At 28.4% G+C, this 22,878-nt stretch overlaps 1 protein-coding gene across 3 annotated transcripts; it reads left to right on the top strand.

The window, feature by feature from the left end:
* Positions 1-168: 168 nt before the first annotated feature.
* On the top strand, positions 169-15,064 carry LOC129958524 (uncharacterized). 3 transcript variants are annotated; one of them, XM_056071057.1, is made up of 4 exons: positions 169-350; positions 4,235-4,379; positions 6,927-7,057; positions 13,320-15,064. In XM_056071057.1, exon 4 carries the CDS (start codon positions 13,370-13,372, stop codon positions 14,681-14,683), a length of 1,314 nt encoding a protein of 437 aa, XP_055927032.1. In that variant the 5' UTR covers positions 169-350; positions 4,235-4,379; positions 6,927-7,057; positions 13,320-13,369; the 3' UTR covers positions 14,684-15,064. The 3 variants fall into 3 exon arrangements, with proteins under 3 accessions (XP_055927032.1, XP_055927030.1, XP_055927029.1); XM_056071055.1 differs by lacking the exon at positions 4,235-4,379 and having other exon boundaries at positions 6,927-7,054; positions 13,321-15,064; XM_056071054.1 differs by lacking the exon at positions 4,235-4,379.
* Positions 15,065-22,878: the final 7,814 nt, after the last annotated feature.

Genomic DNA, 22,878 nt, shown 5'->3' with positions numbered 1-22,878 from the left:
GTTTAGAGATAGATTATAAGATTTTATAGAAAGCACCTAAAATGTAGTTCCATATCATATTTTAAATAATATCTAAATGCGATAACTTAAATCAAAATAAATGAAATATGGTAGGTAATTTTGTTACTAAAATTGCAATCGGTATTTGGCCGTGTGATAAGGCCTTTAGACGCTTCTCATAATCCATAGCAAATGCAAGTATCAGTTACTGCGCGTACCGCATCATCCAGAGTGTATCGGAGGGAGCTGTGTGGGAAATAGCAGCAGTAAGGTTTGGCGGTACGAAATGTACGAAATGTAAACAGTTTGGTGACATCCTGATCATCTGCAGAATCGGAATTATTCTCCAGGTATTTCTGTATTTGTAATTTAATAAATACATTACGCAACAGCTAGATAGCAAACATTCATTTTATTAAATTTGATATTAATTATAAGATTGCTCCTTTTAAACTCTTATTGATTTAGAAATAATTTATAGAACAACTCAGTAGTTTGATTAGAGAAATAATCTGAATAAAATCATCGCATTGTAACTAATAATAATGCATTCTTGAATATTTCATATTTTTTAAAAACCTGCCAATTTATTGTATGTTTGAAAACGTTTTTTAAAAGTTTTTTTTTAATCAAATGTAAGTGATAAAACTCATTTTTGTTAACATGTTTGCTAAAATATTTTATTTCAGTTATATTACATCAATCTGTGCCAAATTTCTTCATTTAGGAAGCTTGCGGGAATTTTATAAATTACTACAAGTTTACCACTAGTTTTTTTAAAAAAATTTGAAACTAGCAAATGTAACTGCCATTATTCCAAATGAATTTTTTTTTAATAATAAATATCTTTTATGCAAAATAAAATACAGAAGATGCTCTCATCATCTGCAACTATTAAAATTTAAATCACTGAAGATTAAATAGTAACACTACAAAATAACAGGCATGCATATGTTTGAAAAACACACATACATACATATAAGCAGTTACTTTTTAAAAGCTTAATGAAAATTTAAATAAATCTCTTTTTGAAGAAAAGCTTTATTTTGACTTTTAGATAGATGATTTAGGACAAAATCAATATGTACAAATGTTTGGGAATATTATACAGGAACTTCTTTTAAAAGAAATTCAATACTTTTAATACCATCATCTTCAAATAAAAAAATTAAAGAGTAACATTCGTTAAAAATTCTAAATAATATTTCTAATCATAAAAAATCAGTGATACTTAATACAAAAAAGTAGAAATAAAAAATAAGTTGAAATTAAATTATCAGGATGAAAATAGGACTCAAATTCTTTCTTGAAAAACTTCAAAATAGATTTACTGTTTTAAAAATTTATAAAAGAAACCCTATTTAATAAAATTTCACATCTACCGTATGCTTTGTGTAATTTTTTAATTAAAATTTGAAGAAAATTATTGAGCATTTTGTATGTAAATTCATCAATTACACAGAATGCTGAAGTTTTAGTATTGTCTTGCAAACTGAACCTGAGATCTTTGTCCAAGGCAGAGGTTTTCTAATTATAGTTCAGCACCAAATAACTGACTCGCAATCAGTCTATAGTTATAAATTAATTTTACATTTCTCTTTTATTTATTAGATGGTTGATAGTACTTGTGAGCAAAATTATAAGGGAATATATTTAGCAGTTTGGATGTCTGTAGTGTACAGACTATACGTTACACTTTTATTGTATCTATGTAAGCAGAAAAGCTTAATCTGAGGATGTATAGTGAAGTCATATGTTTTAAGATTAAAAAAAAAAAAAAAACTGATTTATGAATAATTTTAAAACTTTTATTATATTTCAGAGTATTTGTAAGTATAATTTGATAAAAAGCCTTTCAGTTCAGATTTTCATAACATGCAAAAGAAACTAGTATTTTGGTTTTATTTATGTAAATACACTATAGAGTTAGTTTAGTTTGACCTGGATGTTTGAAAGTAAAATCCAAGCTTGATGTAAATTTATTCTAGAATTATTCTTTTTCAAAACAGACAAAAATATATAATACCAATAATTTTTTTTCTTCAGATTATTAAAAATAGATGATGTAATTCAGTGTGCATGCTTTTTTTTTTTTTTTTTTAAATACCTAGAGAATTAAATTATGTGTATCTACATATTTGATAAATCATTTTATAAGTTAAGCCAGTAGCAGAATTTTAATTAATGATAATTATTAAATTATCCCCCCCCCAAATATCAATACCTAATTTTGAATACATTTCCAAATTCTTCATATTAAAATAGGTTGAATATGTAAAGCATTTTGTAATTTTGAGTAAATGGTTAAAGAGTTATAAACAATTGAAATTTTCAATTCCTAATTTTAAAGGAGAATTTAGGTGCTTTCAGTATATTTCAGGATATAATGAAATTCTTGATAGTAATTCTTAATTTAATTTAAAATACTCGTGTCTTTTTAAACATATAAAAGCATATTATATATTTTTATTAATTCATAAATTAAAATTTTTTTAATAAAAACATACAAAAATTTTGATACCTAAGAAGGCCTAAGATATCATTATTCCAAATTTGATTTGATACCACTAAATAGTTTTTTAATTATGTAGCATTAATTAAAATCCTTCAGAATAGCATAATTTTTGCTTTCTGTGGGGAGTATCTCAATTTTACAAAAAAATTCTCCAGTATGAATGAAATATAAATCACTAAAATAGAGTGGAAAACAAAGCATGACTTTCAATAATGCTTTTTATTCAGATATATATAATATTGAAATTATTGTAGAGATGAAGGGGGGGGGGAACGATACATAATTCTACTCTGCTTACATTTCAAGTGAAATTTTAAAAAAGATAAATGAGTCTTTGTGTGTGGATAATGTAGACAGTGACTCATAATTTGAAAAAGGAAACAAAAACTTAAAAAATATTTCAAGAAATTCACTGTTCTTAATTAATACTCTTTCTGGTAAAGGCAGATTATGTTTAACAGGGTAGCCATGAGAACATGGAAAACTGGGAAAACAAAGGGAATTTAAAAATCAATAGAATAAACCTGGGAAATTTGAAATTTTTTATAAAAAACGGGAAAATGCAGGGAATTTTATATGTTTTAGTTATTTTTTCCCATCTAAAGAATTCCATTCTTTAATGATTGCAAGAATAAATGATTGTGATCATAGCTTTTATGTCTGAAAATAAACTGATTTCAAACTTTTTAGTTAATGAACAATAATTTAAAGCTGAATTTTTATGGGCATTAAAACTTGTTGTATCACATTTGTCCTTTAATGTATTCATTGACATGTCAGAAATATTTTCACATATGTTCATTGAAAGTGAAATAACTAAAAGTGTACGTTAGGTTGTACAAAAATGTCATAACTCATTTGTTAAGGATTAACTTCCATGAAATTATTGGCTGAAAAAACTGCAGAAATTGATGCCCAAATACATGAATTGGCAAAAATGAATAAATAAAAAAATTAATCTTGCTTTGTAATATTTTTTAATAAGGAATCATTAAATGATTTGCATCATCATTACAAAAATGTTTTGTGTTTTATTTCACTCGAGTCCTTAATTTTGTGTGACTTACAATTAAAGACCATGAGAGTTAATATATCCCCTCCCCTTAATATATAAATTCTAGATAGTAAATAAAGAGAATTTTTTTGTATGTAAATATCAAAATTATTTTAATATGCTATTATTTCAAGTAATGTTTCTTCCTTTCCTTGCTTTTTTTACTCTTTAAAATCATATTGTGTTATAATGAGCACATGAGTGCTATTTTTGCATTTCCTTTTATCTTGAATATACGTACAGGAAAAACACAGGGATTTTTTTTTTTTTTTCCAGATTTGAGTAGCAACCCTGGTTTGAACAATTCTTAAAAATGATTAAATATTGAGTTGTGGGAACTTGAACATGTATATCAAGAAAATTATCTTTTTTGTTGCATATCTCTAGAGATTTTGAACTGATTTTTCTAAAATTTTATATTTAAAAATTACTCATTATTTAGTCATTCAAAAAGTGAAATGCTGGGGGCTTGCTATTGGAAAAGGTGATGATTATGCAAATATAAATGTGTAGATGGCACCTTATGTGAATGCAGTTTGCATATTTTTAAGGAGGACATACTTTCAAGTGGATTGATATATTTGCCCTGAATTTAGCTTTCATATATTACGAGAAATAAGAAGTGCCCCTATATTTTTTTGATGGATTCTACATTTGTATTCCAGATAAGTTATCTTAGAGTAATATTCTGTTGTAATAGTACAGGATATTCGTTTGTTTCTGAGCCAGTGTCCAGATTATCTAATAGGGAACTGCATAAAGGCCTCACAACTTTGAGGGACATTAGAATTTTTTCTCTGCTTTTTCAAGGTAATTTAATTTTATGGTTTTATATAATTTACAAGGATCTTGTACTCACCTTATTCAAATTAAGTTAGTATTGTTTAAATTTCAAAACATTATTATTATTATTATTATTTTGCAGTTGCCTAACTGATTTACCATATATACCAGATACTGAAACCTATTCTCTTGAAGCCTTCAATTAAATATTTTATTTCAGTTTGTCATAATATTTGTTGCTTAATAGCTGCTTATATAGAGATTGAATTAAAATCATTGAAAACTTTTTGATTTTGGAAGTTTGGTTGATTAAAGGGGGGCCTATAAATTTGCATTGCTTAAGTGCATGTACAGAGATCATTGGGACAATGAAGTAATGAAAGCAACAGGGCTCTGTGTTATACAAATATCTATTAGAATTTAATTTTGAGCATACCATCTCCAAAACTATCTGATAGGTTTTCCTGCCTAGCTGTAAATAATAGCCAAGTAAACAATTTCTTTTATTTCTAGTCTAAATCTTGAGGCTGAGTGTTGTTTAGAATCTTATTGTTTGAGAGTTTTCAAATGCTCATGAGGGCCAGTAATGCACAATGATCATACAGTGCCTTGAAAATCTAGCTTCATTTATAAAAAAGCTCCTGCTGGGGAAAAAAATCTTGTGCATTTTTGTCATAGATTTTACAGCCTTTTGCCTTCTAGCAATTAAGTATTTGTGCTCTCTTATTTCTTTACTACTATTGCTTGATTTTGTGTTCTTAACGTTCCTGTAAATTACACAGAAGTTGTTCAGAATCAATTTGTCTATATACAGGAGCTCCTGAAAAATAATTTACAAATTGTAAAGGTAGGCCAGGCATACAGAGACAAGCCATATTTGTAACAGAATTTGGTGTTGGAAATAGAAAGGAAAGACACTACAAGGCTTGCTTTGGCAGTGAATTAAGTTAAAATAATGGATGCACCAAGTAAAATTTAAACCACAGATTTATCGGAATACAAATTTGCATTAGTTTAACAACCCATTTGCATGTATAAGTACATTGTAAGTTGTAAGCTACATTACCGATATGATGAGGGCAAATAAGGTACTAATGTCAATAAGAAACCATTGGAGAGTTTAAAGTAAATGCTTAAAGGATTTGCTATGTTGAGCAATACATGTTCCACAATTGTAATTCATATAGCTCTCTTGTACTAATGCAAATTTGTGTTCCATTAATCATGTGTGTTCTTTATTTGGTGTATTTTTTTGTTTTTTCTCTCAAGAGTTGCTCCTTTATATTTGTAACAACCTTTGTATAATCATAAAATACATGTAATAACAACTAAATTTTTATTTACTAAGCACAATCAGCTTATTGCTTTTTTGATTGTCATTGAAATCCAGTCTATTCACATTAGTAGTTTTGATCTAGTGAATTTTAACTTTTATCATTCTTAAAATTATCATTTTATTGTCTGATTAAATTAATAACAACTAATACAATAAGATAAATAAATCATACCTAAATGTTTCATTTTTTATAGATTGTTAATCTTTTCTGCATCTTGTAATGCATATTTTCTAGAAACACTAGAATAAGTCACTGTAATTGTTGATTACCTACTGTTGATTCCTATCCACTGATATTAAATTAAAAACATACATAACTTGTAAAATTTTTTTTGATATTTTCATATATGATTTATTATTGCATATGTAAAATTGTTACTATTGTGTCAGTTTACTTTTAATAGATTGCAGTAGCAAAAGTAGTTTTAAACTTAAGCTTGTCATTGGTAGAATTGACTTAGAAAAAAAATTATTGGAAAGAACACTTTGATAGAAAACTGAGATGCAATTATAATGTTTAAAAATAATTTTTGATCTTGGTAACTTCAAGTCTAATGATCTCTACTCATTTTTGTTAAACTTTTATCACTTTACCTTGTACTATTTTAGATATACTATACTTATTTAATTTTTAGAAAGATATATCTAATCATTCATGAAATTGAACTTTATAAAATATTTTTTAATATATAAGGTTATATATGTATAAGGCTATAATATTTTGTAGGTTTATATACATTTTTATATATATATAAACCTACTGAAAAAGAATATAAGTATACTAAAGATGCATTTGTAAATTGATACATTTCGAACATGATTGTTTTATCATGGAATTCTCAAGAAATCATTTGAAAGTCTGATATAGAAATATCTCCTCCATTCAATTTACTTCTACATCTTTTGCATTCATTTTAAATTGGCTTATGTTCTGCAGTTTATTAATAAATTTTAAAAGATTGCATTCTCTTTCTTATAAATCTTATTCAATGCTTTTTGAGTTTTACAATTTTTTTCATATAATTTTATAACTTTTTAATATCACTCAGTTTTTTTAAAATTACTCAAGTAAATGTTCACTCTGAAAGAATAATTTGAAAGGAGAAAAATGTGATTCATTTTTAGTAATAGTATTACATTTTAATTTGTTTACTATTCATTGATTTATTAATTTTGTAAACTCTGTATTTTCTTTTTAATTAATATTGTATTTTTTTTTTTTTTTTTTACCTTTTTAGGATTTAAAAAGTGACATTTATTAGACAAATAGCAGTATAAGAAAATAAGTTGGATTTTTATGAAGATTTGATGACCATTGATATATTACTTTTTATAAGGAATGAAAAGAATTAGTGTTGAAGAACAGGAAGTATTTTTTTCATTATGCATATTTTGATAATGTAAATGATGTGTCACAACATTTTAGATTCATTTTTATACTTTAAATTTATAATTGTTGAATCTTTACCAAATCAATTGTCAGTAAAAAATCTTAATAAAAATTTTAAGAGCAAATTATGTATGTATATGATTTAAATGTGTAATGTTTTACATGTAGAGTGTAGAGATTTACATAGATTCTTTTGGAAACGACTGCTGTAAAATATCAATTAAAATTCGGATAACATTGAAAAATGCTTTGTTGTTTTAAAACTTTTAATTTAATTTCCTTATTTGAAGTAGGGGTAAATCTTGTTCACTGCCCTAAATTTCCATAGAATAATTTTACAAAAGACTTCACAGAAGATTCAGTGTTGCTAATAACATAACTAACACATGAAGAAAAAAAAATGATTTACTCCTAGAAAATTTTTTAATAATTTCGAATCAGTGTTTTGGCTTATGTGTGTTAAATTAAATTCTTATTTCATTTGATTAAGATCTGGTCAGATGGTAATCTGGTATTTTCTTAACTTGTGTGAAATGTTCTCTTTATTTCCATTTGAAACTAATTATTGTTTGTGTGTGTGTGTTATTTTTCTATATATTAAAGGAGTAAGCACTACAAAAAGATGAAGAATAATCATTTATATTGTTTTGTTACTTAATATCCTTTTAGTTACTTTTTTAATACAAAATTTTCTGAAATTCATTACTTTGCTTTTGTGTACAGTTTCTTTTCCCCCTTTTTTAAAAAATTCTTTCCCTTTATGTTCCTTCTTATTTTATCAGTAATTATTTTAGGAAATATTTATAGAGGCAAAAATTTTTTTTTTTTGCAGTTAACATGTAAACTGCTATTGTTAGGCTTCTAAAAATGTTATGTGAATCCCTTTTGTGTAAAGAACTATTAATAAAAAAAAGAGGTTAGGTAAAAAAAAAAAAAAAAAAATGTAAATTGTAAGAATAAGATAAACAGATAAAAATAAGTAAACTTCAATTCAGTCATATTTTATAATTTAGATAACTATCTTTATTAAAGTATTTTCTTCCTAATTAAAGCAGTTTTCTTCCAATATATGTATAAAATATTAATATGTATTGAAGAATGATTTCTTCATTCAATAATTACTGAAGCGGTTTCAGAAAATATTTTCCTTCTCTTAACTTTCTTTGCCGTCAATTTAGCTTTTATTATAATGCAGTTATTTAAATATATATAAATTAGTTAAAATTAATAATTAATTGACATTATAAAAATATAGTATTTCTTTTGGTGCTGATACCTTTACATGATTATTTGGTGGTGTAATAAATTATTTATAATCCTTTGTAGTTGTCTGTTCTGTTTTCAACCATCCAATAAATTTTAGTCAAAAAATATATGTTTCTCTTTTTTTAAAATTTGTAAACTCAGGTGTATTTATTCCGTTATAAGTGAAATATCAAATGACCCTGCATTCTGCTCTATGGCCCTCTTTCTCTCTCTCTTTTTTTTTTTTTTTTTTGTTCTTTTTTTTTTTGAGGATGGCTGGCTAAAACTGCATCTTGCCTATGTGGGCATAGACAGACGCCTTATAATGCAGCTTTAAGGCATAATTTTTGTTTTGATCTCTTCATTTAGAATATAGTATGATTATCCCACATTTTCCCAATCCGTCGAGGTGAGATATTATTCAGTTTGGTCTCCCCAAAACTTTCTCACGTACACTGTAATAAATATACTTGTGTATTATTAACCACATGACATTCATTAATAGAAGTTATGATGAGTTTATTAGAAGGCTATCTTTGGTGATTAACTGCCATGATGCAATTAATACATAAGTACAAGAAAACCGGATGTGTATGTTGGGCACATCCAACCGATTACACCCAAAATTTGACGCAGAACCACAATTGTTGTCATGGAATCACATATCAAATATATTTAACTCATTGCATTCTTGAGATATCATGTTTATTGTCTCGTGAAAATATAGGCAGACAGATGGTGAACCCCTTGATGGATTTGGTTTCAGATTTGCTACATATCTACTCTTTAGATATTAAATTTGGGTACCAAATTTTATTCAGCATGCTCTTTGTTTTATAGTTATCTCGTTAACTTATAATAGGGCAACCAAACAAATAGGCTTTATCTAAATGGATCTTGTTCAAAATTTAATAGATAACTACAGATTTAGAATAAAAAATCACATGCCATACTTCACCCATGGGGCTTAAAGTGTTTCTAAGTTATATTAGCAGACACACATAATTCCAAAACTGTGTTTTTTGGACTCGGAGTAGTTCTTGAAACGTGAAAATTCATCAAAATCTTGAATGTCGATTTTTTTTTGACGATTACAGTATTTGTTCTTTGTATACGAGAAAATAAAAAGTGAAGTAAAATAAGTTTTCAGTTTTTCCTAAATTACTTGAAAATGACACATTCAATCCTAAAAATAACTTGCATAAATGCTGTAGGTAAAAATTTGTTTGAATATAGGGTTATAACGTTATTAAAAGTCTTTAAAAACGGTTTATTTTTGGTTCTTAAAAGTGTTTATTGTATGTGCTAGGTGCCTATTTCTCTTTGTAACGATTACAAACAAAAATAAGTAACAACAATAAAAAACTAAAACAGAGGATTTTCTCTACTCTAGATCTGCTGAATTATATGAATGAGTTTTCTCTACAGTATCCGATCTTTTATCTCTAGCAGAATTCCAGTGAGTCTGGTGATCAGTGTAAAAGGTTTTCCCTCAGGTTTGGGAAATTCTGATTGGGTGGAAGAATATATCTCTTTCATTAACATGGCTCTTCTTTCACCTCCTCTAGTTTTTAAACAAGAGAATGCCCATATTCATGTGAAACTTTCTAAAATAAAGTTTTTTTTTTTTTTTTTTTTTTTTTCTTTTAGAGTTTATCTTGGAAACATTTATTTCAGTGTCTTTTATCACAAAGAAAGTGATATCATGGTTGTCTTTTAAGCATAACCGTCTTTGTTTTAGCCATTCATGTAATTTTATCAGTTATTCCACCGACTGCCAATAAAAATCTTTATATTAATGATTTACGAATTTCATACTATGTTAGCTATATGGAATTAACAAAAAGATAGCCTCAGCAATATTGTTGAGTGGTCTCATAGGAATGAGTTTATTATCTTTGCACGCACGCACGCACGCACACACACACACATACATTTACAATTTCATCAGAAAACGTAATTTACCCATGGTTTTCTTTTTAAAGAGGATCAATTATGTACACGATATTTTGTACATTCAGTGAAATTTCACTATGCACATTTGGAAAGTAAAACGTTTTCCTTTTGTCATTCATATAAATATACGTTACCTCAAACTCCTTGACTTCATACATTTAAGTGAGTTTTTGAAGAACTATATCATCAATCCCCTGGATCACATTGGCCTACAATATTTCATCATGGTCGTCGGATCTGATATATAAAGAAGTTGCATAACCAGAGTCATCTCTACTGTTTGGCGTTGTTCTTTCATTTAGAAACCCCTTACCCCCAATTGGATTCGCCGTAGAAGTATTTCGAAGGGTTTGGTTTTTCCCTATCAGCTATAAAATTGTGGAATCTATTTTCCCAAAAAATTTAAGGAATCTTTCATTATGAGCCGCAGATCAGGAGTGCCAAAGACACTTCCTATTCTGCACATGAAAGGACTTTTTGGGGATCTCATTTTCTTGAACACTGCTCAATAAAGTTTGGTGTATTGGTTTCTCTGAATGCGGATATTTAACCTCTATTCTCAGTGATTCTTCAAGGAATGTTATAACTTTCGGGCGTTTTTCCACTTGTCAATACTTTATTAATCACAGCTGAGGTAGCAGAATTCAACTTAATATCATCATAATTTTGATGCCTTCATTTTATCAACTTGGTCCTAATGCGCCTATGCATCTGAAATATAAAATAAACACTCGATTTGAAAAAAGTATACTAGAGTTTGAGGCAAAGACAATATTTTAGATTGGCAGTGTTCCATTTTTACCGAGATTTCTGTTGTTTCTTTGCCAAGTTATTAAACCAATAACTAATAAAACATTTAAATTTAAAAGTGATTCTGAAAGGGAGTTATATGCTGATTTAAGCAAAACAAGTAGTTTTTTACTTTCATTTGAATAAATGGCCTCTCCGAAACAATTGATTCACTAAAGTAGAAACAAAAGTGCTGATTAAAACTTCTAAACAACTGAGAAGTAATGTGCAAAAAACTATTAATAAATGTCTTAGTGGGATGAAATTCATTGACACCTTTATTGCTTGGTCCAGGAACTTAGTAAAGAACCAAACATTTTTTTTTAAAACTGCATAAGTTGCTCCAAGTTGCAAAGTTGTCCCAGTTTACATTACTATTTATTTTATGTAAGCGTTTTAAGTTCTATCATTTTATACAAGCTACTTTTAACACTCATTGTGTCGTTTTTGATTAATTTATGCAAACCCGAAAACACACATCTAATTTTACTTCACATTTTTCAAGTTAGCAGCAATAAATTACTTCGCCAGAGAGGAGGAACGTGAGAGAGTCATGCTGGACCTTAAAAGTTTAAAAAAGTTTTAAAGCAATAAAATAATAATCCATAATTTTTTTTCAAAAAGTTTCGTTCATTGTCTTATGTTAGATGTAATTTGTATTACCCCACCTCCTGGGAAAAAGAAACTATAAGGAGCGTAAATTAGAATGTCGGAGACTTTTGACAATTCATTTAAAATGACATATATAAGGTTGTGGAAAAACAAATTCTGTTAAAAAGATTTCTGAAGAAAATTGTTCAGCATTTTTGCTACTAAGTAAAATATTATTCTGAGCACAGCACAAAATATTATTCTGAGCACAGCACGAAATGTTATTTAGCACAGTGTCTATATATAAACTAAATAACTACAACTAGATTTCTTAAACTGCACCATTGTAGTCTCTCTTCAAGTACATGCGTTATAAGAATGAGAAAGTGAGGAATAAATACTGATTCAAGAATGGTTTCAAGTTAATGTTAAAGCAGTGTTTATTTCCGACTTAACCGGGATAATTCAACATTTAATGACATTATATGCGCATTATGGATTCATTGACACCTAAATGTTTTCATAAATCTCAGAGTCTACTTGAAATGAATAAATATTCTTTTTTGAGTTCATCTTTTTCATAATATTCTCACCCGTTCAGGATTTTAAATTATATGGAATGCATTTTTGCTTATTTAATATGTGCTTTTGTAAATATTTACTGCAAAATTTGTGGGTTATTTAAAAATTCGTGGGTTACACGAATAATGTGTAGTAATAGTTATGAAGTTAGTATGTATGTGAATTTACGGTTTTGTTTTGTAAATAAGGTCCTTTTGAAATAAAAACAGAGGAATTAGAGAACTTAAGAAAAAGAAAAGCTTTTATTTTGTGATGGCAAGTGTCATTTTCTATTTTACTACATAATTTCCTTTCTGATTTAAGTAATTATCACACCGAACATCGCGTTTTTGAATTCATTTCTTCATCAGTGTCTAAACGCCTTTCACCCAGGTCTTCAGAGGGACGGTAAAATGCACATATTCGAGCATCATCTCGACTGTATAAATGATGCTGGAATATCTCCAGACAAAAGATTTGATAAGATGAACTGAAACATGCGACCTTTCAAATCGTGATTCAACATAGACGTTTCCCCGACAGTCTTTCAGCAGTTTCGTTCTCACTTTACTTTCATCCATTGCATTGCTTTCATAAATGTTGCAGATCTGGAGATGGATAACGACATTTCTTTCAACATTTCTTGCAGTTTAGAATCTGAATAACTGGCTGCATTTCAGAATCGGTGGGACACTCGGATTTGCTTCAACATTTTAAACTCACACTGCGAAGTTAATGCTGTGCTTGTAAATTCCGTTCAGAGACTGCCTAAAGAATTCCTGAAGCCTGCGCGCACACTTACTCTCTTGTACATGCAGATTTTGAAACACTATTACTTAAAAAAGCAATCCTCGTATTAATTAGAATTCCTGATTGTTATTGGAAAATTGTTGTCATTTATAATTAACGAATCTTTGCGTTGCAGCTTCTTTGAAGCTACATACTTTTTAACCATAAATAATTGCGAGAGATTATATATGTATTTCGATTACACCACCAAAATGTCTTAAGGATGTTAGAAAAAAGAATATTAAAAAAAGTTTAAACCTGATTAGATGAAAATGCTTTCATTTTAAATATTTTCTTCTTCTTTTTTTAGGTGAAATCTTTACAAGTATCAACCGCTGAGTAATAGTTTTGTAAAGGATCATGCAGAAGTACAAAAGATTAATCCTTGTCATAATTGCACTTCTGTCACTAGTCTTGATGTTTATTTATAGACAGAAATATTCAAATCTCAGTTTAGTATTTCAAATGATGAATGCATTTCAGTTTCGAGATTCTGAAACGAAATACAATGAAAAGTTATTTGAATTTAAGAAGAATTTAAAGATTGACTTTAGTGTTCAAGAACAGATAGTGGGTATACCATATTGGACTGAAATTTTTCCAAATATTTATGTTTATTCTTCTTATTGGATGTATAAAAAATCACGATCGCTGATTTTTACAAAAAATACATCTGTGTCTATGTTATGGAAAATGGAATGTAAACTGCATTATGAAAAAGAAAACCAGAAATTTCTTCCAAAAACTAATCTTATTCTTTTAGATAAACAGGATACTAATATGTTTTTATTTCTTGAATGCATGCCTTTTGAAGGCGAAGTGCCTCATAGTATTAGTTTTGTTTACAGGAACTTAACATCGCTTGTTTCTTTACCTGTCATTCACAAAGAATCATACATAGGTCATTTTACAATGTGTGTGCAACCCTTACCTTCAACATTTAAAGATGTTAACAGGATTTTAGAATTCATTATTTATCATTCTCAAATGGGAATAAAATTTTTCATATTCTATGAAGCAGGTTTATCATTCAATGTTAGAAAATTGTTAAAACATGTTGCAGTGAAAGATAACATAAATTTACTTATACTGCCATGGAATCTGCCATTCTATTCTCAAAATGAATTCAGTGTTACAGAACTTTATTTCCTTGACTGCTTTCACCGGGTGCTTGCTAGAAATCATTCTGATTTTGCACTAAAACTAGAGTTAAATGACTTTATAGTTCCAAAAAATGCATGGAATTTTACATATTTTAATGCACACGATTCATCTGTTAATGTCTACAGATTATATAGAAAGGTTTTTTGTGAAGAATATCCTAATGATATCATTGCTCATAGTCTTTTTATGCCTTTTGTCAGTTTGTTGAAAACCAAGGTTTCAAATGAAAATGGAAGTGCCAAAGAAATCGCATTTGATGTAAAAAAGTTAAAACAAACTGTAAGTGATTCTAAAGAATTTCATTCTTGGTTCCAGTTAAAAAAGTTGCAAAAGACGCGTTTAATTCCTGATACATCTGTTGTTCTTCATTCCTACAATAAGTGTGGATTGAAATCGGATAATGATAAAGAGAGTTTTTCAGAAGACCGAAGTATGTGGAAATACAAAGACACTTTTTTCAAATCTCACCTTTATTTGCTAGCCAAAACAGAAGATCTGATTGATAGTTAAAGTGAAATTTTTAAAATATATATTGGTTTGATAAATCTACTTATTGATATAAAGACGCAAGTGTATGAATAAATGAAGTTATTTATGCATTTCATGATCCATTATAGTCATTCATGGCGGTAATTGCTGACCATATCGTGTCTGTTTCCTTCGAAAGATCTTAAAAGTCATATGTTTACTGAGTTTTGAGATTTATTACGAAAAAGTTTCAATCAGTTTTTTTAAGTATAAGCATTATTGAGAATTTACACAGAATCTACTATGTATTATGCTTGAGTCTTACTTGAATGTTTTTTTATAAAACAAATTTGAAATATTACAAGCAAAATATTTTCTTTGAGTAGAAAGTTGTGCATATTTTTTTCTAATTATATATTTTTGAAAGCATGTTTTATTTTTATATTATTTGATAATTATATTTGTAACAATAAAATGCTTGTTGATTATTATTGTGTTAGAAAGTTTTTTGTTACTCTAAATTTATTCAGGCTGACAAAATGAAAAGAAATATTACCTCTATTAATTAATTTTTTTAAAATTTTAAGTTGCCTTTCTAGAAAAAGTCTAGTGAATCACTGAGATGAATCGTTAACTTTAATTGTGCATTTCTGTCTTAGAGTTTTTAAATTTTATGAAATGCATTCATTTTCGCAGCAGATCTTTTTAAGGAAGCATTTACGATTGCCTTTGTTGAATTTTATATGAAATTAAAATATCCTTTTTTTGTTATGATAAATGCATAGAATATTACATGAAAAGTTACAGAAGTATTTTCTTATTTTATATTTCTATATTTGCACTATTTTACAGTTTTCAAATACTGTAATGCAATCCTTATGGAACTGCATAATGTTTGGGTTTCCAAATCACTTGTAGTGGCATACAGTAACAGAGTTTAGTTGTATTGGTATGTGTTATTTGATAGAAAGACTTAGGGGAAAACATGCATGACATATTGGTGAATAGTATTCAGACTTGATATTCTTGACAGTTAGTAGATGGTCAGCTGATGCATTGTCTTGTAACCGAATTGGAAGAAGTATAGTCAGACCGTCATTATTGAGATTAGCTGGTTCGGATTAAGCCCAGTAGGGTACCATAAGACAAATCAATCTTCAGGGCCTCTTTTTCAACTCTCAAATCCCGATATATTTTTGACTTTTATTTCATATTTAAATGTTAATTTTTTAATAATTAAATAATAATTATTATTCTATTTAGATTAATTAATAATTAATTTACTTTAAATTTAAGTTCTTGCGATTTTGTTTTCATTACTTATATATGTTTTTAAAAAAAAAACATGTTTGGTTTCACCACAAACGTTTTTGTATTGATTAAAGTTTAACTACTTCCACTTCAATTTAAAGTTCAAATTTTACGGGAGCTGGTAAAACATTAGAGATATATATAGTACAATGAACAAATAGTTCATTGTATAAGCCTTATAATATCAAATACTAGTATGAGCTATATGACTATTAAAATTTGAGGCTTAAAAATATTTTGTTGTAGAAACTATTAAGAATTGAATCATTTACATAAAGTATGACATAATTATTGAATTGAAATTACAGTTACATAGAGAAGATACAATATAATAAAATATTGAATTGAAAAATTTAATGAGCGTTAATCCCGGTGAACCTAATGGTCGCAAAAGACAGCTAGAGTAAAAAAAAACAACTGCAGAAGCACGTTATGTTTGCATGAAAAAAAAATGAATTTAAAATACTTGTTGCCAGTTAGTTTACAAACTTGTTGCTGACAAAAGTTGAAACTAAAAGATTAAGTTAAATTTTATTGAACCTAGAAAAGTATGTATTTCAACACGTGTCTACATAAAATAAAATAAATGTGAAACACGGTATTTTTTGCAAAAACAAGTGCAAGAATTGTGTATATCTGTATTATTAATGCATAAATTTTGTAGAATATAAGACAAACATGGTTTACATAAAGAAGATAGTCCTCTAATCGGGTCCCAACAGCTAATTTTTAGGCAGTTATAATTAGGTATATGTATCTAATAGGGAAAATGGTCTAAATGAAATATATTTTTTAGTCAATAAAAGTCCTAATAAGTTACGAATTTAAAATTTTTATGCATACCACCGGTACTATTAGCTATATTTAATAGTTTCTTTCTTAATGCAATAAACTCAATTTTATGTAGAATCATAATTTTTTTTTAATTATCCATTGAGAATTGCTTAAATTAAAAAAAAAAAAAAATTCTATGGTACACATAAGACCTGAATATTAAACGATTCTATCTTCTGTACTCATATTTTTAAAAAAATGTTTGGTTTCAGTAGAAAAGTTTTATTATTAGTTGTTTAATAACTTCTGCTTCAAATTATAGATCAAATTTTAAGGGTAGTGACAGAAAATAAGATAAATGTATTGTAAAATGAATAAAACTGCATAAGGTTTCTAAAATAGAGTGAGTTACATATATTTATCAAAATTTAAATCAATATTTAATTAAAGAATTTAGATCCATTAATGCAGGGAAACAGACTTTCGACAAAGACGGCTTGTATTTATAATAAATTTTTTTTTTTTTTTATTGCAGTGATGTAACTGCTTAACTGAAACTTCAGTAAGAATCCAAATTTAAAAGAAACTGTGTGCATTTACAAATACATTCAATGATGACAGAAAAATATATAAAATAAATTACAAAACAAAATTAATTAAAATAAAAAAAAATTACTAGTAGAAAAGTCATGTTCACCCGTATCCACTGAAACTCGAGTTATATGCTGAGGTGTTCTGAGCAAGTTTGTTAGAATGGTTTGCTAAGATGGGGCTGCATATCATAGAGTCTATTTTCTAGTGTTTGGGTTACAAATCTCCATCCCCACCTTTCAGACTGTGATAATGTCCAGACGAAGAGCTTCCGTTGGATAATTGATTTTGAAAGATCTGATTCTCTTTTTTATGAGAACCATAGGATTTACACTAAATAGACTTTCGATGAAGGCAGTTCATAGGGGTTCATCATATTGGTATGGTAAGTTCCAAGCGATCAGGAATAGCAAGGTCTGCAATGCCATATGTTGGATATCTGTAAGGACAAGGAAAGGACCTCCTAGTTTAGGCATAAAATTTTACTTTTCTTGTTTATGGATTTGCTTAGTGGATGTAAAGTTGTTCATACTTTGTCACCGGGCTTATAGCAAGTCTGTATACGTTTCGTATCAAAGTATTTCTTTCTTTTGTCTGGGTCTGTTCGACACGTTCCCTGATTTGAAGTGTCAAGTGAGCGGATTCTTCAGGTATGGAGTAATTTCAGCAACAAAGTTGTTATCCTTAAGCGCTCTTAAATAGTGATTGACGCAGTTCGTCATCCTAAGCTCTCTTCCAAATTGCAAATAAGCAGCAGTGTGACTTCTCATTTTGCTGTATTTATTGCACAATGAATCGTGGGCAATTTTTCTTTCCATGTATCGTGAGTGTCACACGCTAGTAGGGTTAATTCGTGTTTTAAATACTTCTTCTTTTGTACAGCTTGAGGGTGATATACAGGAATGGATTCTTATTTAATGCGAAGGAAATTGTACGCTTGCTGCATTACAGCACTAACAAATTGTATGTCGTTATCATTAATCAATCTCCTGGGTAAGCCATAACGTAAAAAAACTTACTCAATTCAGATTTTTTTTTTTTTTTTTTTTTTTGCAATGACATTTTCTAGAGCAAAGAGCTCTATCCATTTCATATCGATGTCTTCAGTAAGACAAATTCAAATTTAAAAGATTTTCAGATGAGGTTTCAAGAACTTCTTCCACTTCTTTTTTGGCTGCTATGTGTCCACCAATAATGTTATTTAACATATTCTTTGTAAATTCGTCATCAGTTTCAGAACCATTATCAGATCTCTCAGCTGTACAACCTTTAAGTTATGTAACTTGTAATCCAAACTCTAATGCTAATATTTTAATGTTCTTGTATGTGTTTTTGTTTTAAAAATAGTTCACATTGTCTCTAATCTTATTTAATATTGTTCAGCGCCGAAATTTATATAAATTGGGGGGAAGTAGGAACTACTAAAATTCTAGAGTTAAAGTTTTAAAAAGACGATAAAGAAATATTCTTTTACAAAATGCATTTTAACACAGCAATATTTATACCTTGTTTGTATCTTTTGTTAAAGAAGAGATTTTTATGTATTTTGTTAAAGAAATCAGTAATAATTCCATCATTATCCATTTTAAATTTAACGTAATATGGCAAGTATAAAAAAAGAACGCTCAACCATAAGACCTTTAGTGTTATTTATATGTAAATCTTTAACATTGACGCTTTTATTAAATTTCAATAACAATTAAATATATTTTCAAACTTTTTATAAACATTCCCAACATTCTCAGTAAAATTTTAATCATATGTTACTTTTGAAATTACTTTTTTATTATTCCTTTTATTTGTCACATTAATTAACTGTATGATCATTAATTTAATCTTTCACTCTTAAAATGAGTATGAAAGATCGTTATAGCAACAAATCTAAATAAGAGTTAAAATAATGAAATAGAAAGATTGCTATATATATTTTTTAGCGAACAATGCTTATTTCTATGCATTACTTATTTCTATAAAATAAACGCTGTTTCACTGAAGTATCAATCATATAAAAGAATCTAATATAAATAAGAAAGCCTTACGAATGACCCTTTTGTCAAGGGTACTTTAATTTCGAATCAATTTCTCTGATCGGGTAAAATATTAACTATTTATTTTCAAAACTGCAAGATGGGTATCATTTATATATGGTCACTTATTGATGAAGAATTAAACAATTACAGATAAAATCTTGTGTCTTAAAATTGTCTTGTTTTTATAAATTGTCTTTCTCAATCAGTACAGTAATATTCAGTGCAAAACAGCTTTTCCAGAGAATAAAGTGCACTGTTTATTCACCTGGCAATTTACAGGAGTTTGTTAGTGATAACTTATTCGAGCTTGCAACAGTATTCGTGGATTTATATAAGAGTAGCGGCATTATGAGAGAGACAAAAAAAAATCTTTTGATATTTTGAGCACAACTTCAAAACTATAAATTGGTACATTGACAACCTATATTTTGTTCTTAATGGAGGTGCACTCATTCATCCCGTAACATATCTAGAACAAGGGACCAGCGGTGTTGTTGAAAACATCTGTATGCAGGTTACATCAAGAATCATTATGGGCTATAAAGTGATAGTTTTTTTTTTTTTCGAATAAATTGTGCCGTACCTAAGCTATAAATTTGAAAGAGAGGTGGATAAAGCGTTCTTAAAGAGAGAAAAAAAAATTAATGTTTTGTCGTTCTCGTTGACTAACAGAAAACTCTCACGTAATCCTGCAAATAAGGAATGTTTCATTTTGCTATTCACTAGCTACCTTTCACATGTATATAGTAACAGGAAATGCTGGTATACATATTATCTGGTATACAATAGAAACATAGCTGGTATACAATAGAAACAATAGAAACATTTGTGATAATATGTCAGTAGCAGAAGAACGACTTTTCTGCAAACCAATAGAACTCAAAACCCTCCCTCGCATTATTTGCTATTTTAAATGATTTTATGAACTAGGCAAACATAGATTGGAAAAATTGCGTCGGAATATGCACCGATGGTGCTCCTTCAATGTCCGGAAGATTCCAAGGTATACAAGCACTTGTAAAACAAAAATCACCTCACTACGTCTGGACACATTGCATGATCTACAGAGAAGCTTTGGCTTCGAAAGAAACGAGTCCTGGTCTGAATATTGTGTTAACTACGTTTGTAACCGTAGTAAATTATATAAGACCCCCTGAAATTGAGAATCTTTTCCACAATTTGTAAAGACATGGGTTCAGTACATTCAGCTTTACTATTTTATTGCGAGGCAAGATGGTTATCACGTGGGAAATTTTTACAACGTTTTTGTGAATTAAGAGAAGAAATCGCCATTTTCCTAGAAGAAGAAAACAGATCAGAGGCCGAGGATTTTCGCGATGGTTTATTTATGATGAAATTGAGCTACTTGGTCGACATATTAGAGAAATTAAATAACTTGAATCTTCAACTCCAAGGAGCAAATACACATATGTTGGATACGAGTGATAAAGTTAATGCTTTTTTTTGGAAAATTGAAATTGCGGAGCAGAAATTTAAAGCAAAGAAATCTAACAATGTTTGCAAATGTGGATGATTGTACTAAAACTTAAAAGGCTGAAGAAGAACATGTAAAAATTGTTTTTGTAACCACTGAAAATCATTTAGCCATGCTGGCAAAGAATTTTAAAAAGTATTTTCTTGCTGACGACAAACTGATAGCGAGTTACGAGTGAGTTAGGGATCCATTTCATAAGACTTCTGAAGGACTCTCAATTGATGAGGAAGAAAAATTCATAGACTTCACGACAAGTGGCGAAACTAGAAGACAATTTAGTAATAAATTACTATTTGGACTTAAGGAAGGAGTAGAGGATGATTTTAATTGCACTAAAAACAAAGGCATTTCGCATTCTATTACCATTTTCAACATTATACCTATGTGAAACTGGATTTTCTACTGTGATTTCTTTGAAGGCAAAATATAGATCTCGGCAGAACTGAGAGTAGCTATTTCTAATATTAAGCCTTCCTTCGAAAAACTTTGCTTTGCAAGACAGGCCCCAGGAAGTCACTAATAATTATTAAATTTGTTTTAATTTAGTATGTTTTGATTAAGTAAGTTTTGATTTAGTAAGTTGTTTTACTTTAATAAGTTATTAAATATGTCGAAATGTATTTTGTTTTCTATGTGTATGTGTGTTTTCCTTTCAGTCAACTGTTTTAAATAATATTTTCTCTTGGATATTCTCGCGCGCCCCTTCTAGTGTGCTCGCGCCCCCTAGGGGGTTGCGCCCCACAGGTTGAGAATCGCTGCTCCACACCATATAACATCCACTATCCAAACGAACCCCGGAAATTTCGTAACAATATATATATATATATATATATATTACCATTTTTCGCTCTAATTGTATTGGACTGGGGATCCTCAGCAAGGGTGATGTGATAGACAACAGAGTTTAAAAAAAAAAATTTTATCATCTGTTACACCGTCTTTTTATTAGGAATGCAAGAAGAAAAAAGAAATGAACAAACAAAAACCTCGTGTCCAGATTAGATATAAATATACTATTACTTATTTTCGTTCTTTGAAAACTTCTATTAGACGGCAAAAAAAAGAAAAAAAAAAAAAAAAGCAAACAGTATTATTAAGAAGCGAATCAATTAATTATTTGGATTTTTTATAAACTAAATCTAAAGAGAAGAATCAGAAACCATTTTCATCAAAAGTAAAAGTATATAACTCAGATTTTATAGGCAATAATATGTATTCTTGAGATGTAAAACGATGAGACATATAACGAACCAATAATTATCGGTTATTTTGTATTTTCCTACAAACGAAATAAATTTATTTATTTATTCGAAATTATATGAAATAACGGAGAATTTCGGAATATGTATCGATACTATGTATTACGCGGCAAAGCTCATACGCATCGTGTTTGTAGTTTGTGACTTCCGTGATTCAATCCATTTATTTTAATTCGTTTTCCTACATGAACGGCTTCTTCAAATCATTTCATGTGGACAAAAGAATTTATGAAAATGTATAAAATGTTTCATAAATATTTTAAAATAGATTGTTTGTACAGACAACTCTATGCAAATGATAATTCTATTCTATTGATGAAATTTTAATTTCTTCATAAAGCTGCTTTCAGCTTATTCCATTAACTAAGATTCAGTATCATAGTCGCATATATTGAAATGTGTACCACTGAAATTCCTGTAAAATGTGTTAGATACAACCTGATTTTATTGAATTCTTTAGAATTACAATTAATTTGTCTGATTTTCAATTATTCAATTAAGTAGAAATTTGATTTCTAACTCAGACTTGATTTGCTCAGAATTATAATTTTTACCAATCCCTTCACCACTATAAAATAATGAATAAACAATATTTTAATAGAAATAATTATTTTGAATAATATCGATATCTTAATATTGTTGGTTTCCTAAGAAACTGCTCGCTAAAAAATGTAACAAGATAATAGAGATGAAACGTCTGTACAGAAAAAAAAATATGTACAATAAAAATGTTTGGGGATCATAAAACAATAAGACAATTAGATATTCATATTGAAA

The sequence above is a fragment of the Argiope bruennichi genome, chromosome X1 (genome assembly GCF_947563725.1).
Source record: "Argiope bruennichi chromosome X1, qqArgBrue1.1, whole genome shotgun sequence".
Classification (NCBI taxonomy): Eukaryota; Metazoa; Arthropoda; class Arachnida; order Araneae; family Araneidae; genus Argiope; species Argiope bruennichi.
This window is presented reverse-complemented; position numbering and strand designations above follow the sequence as displayed.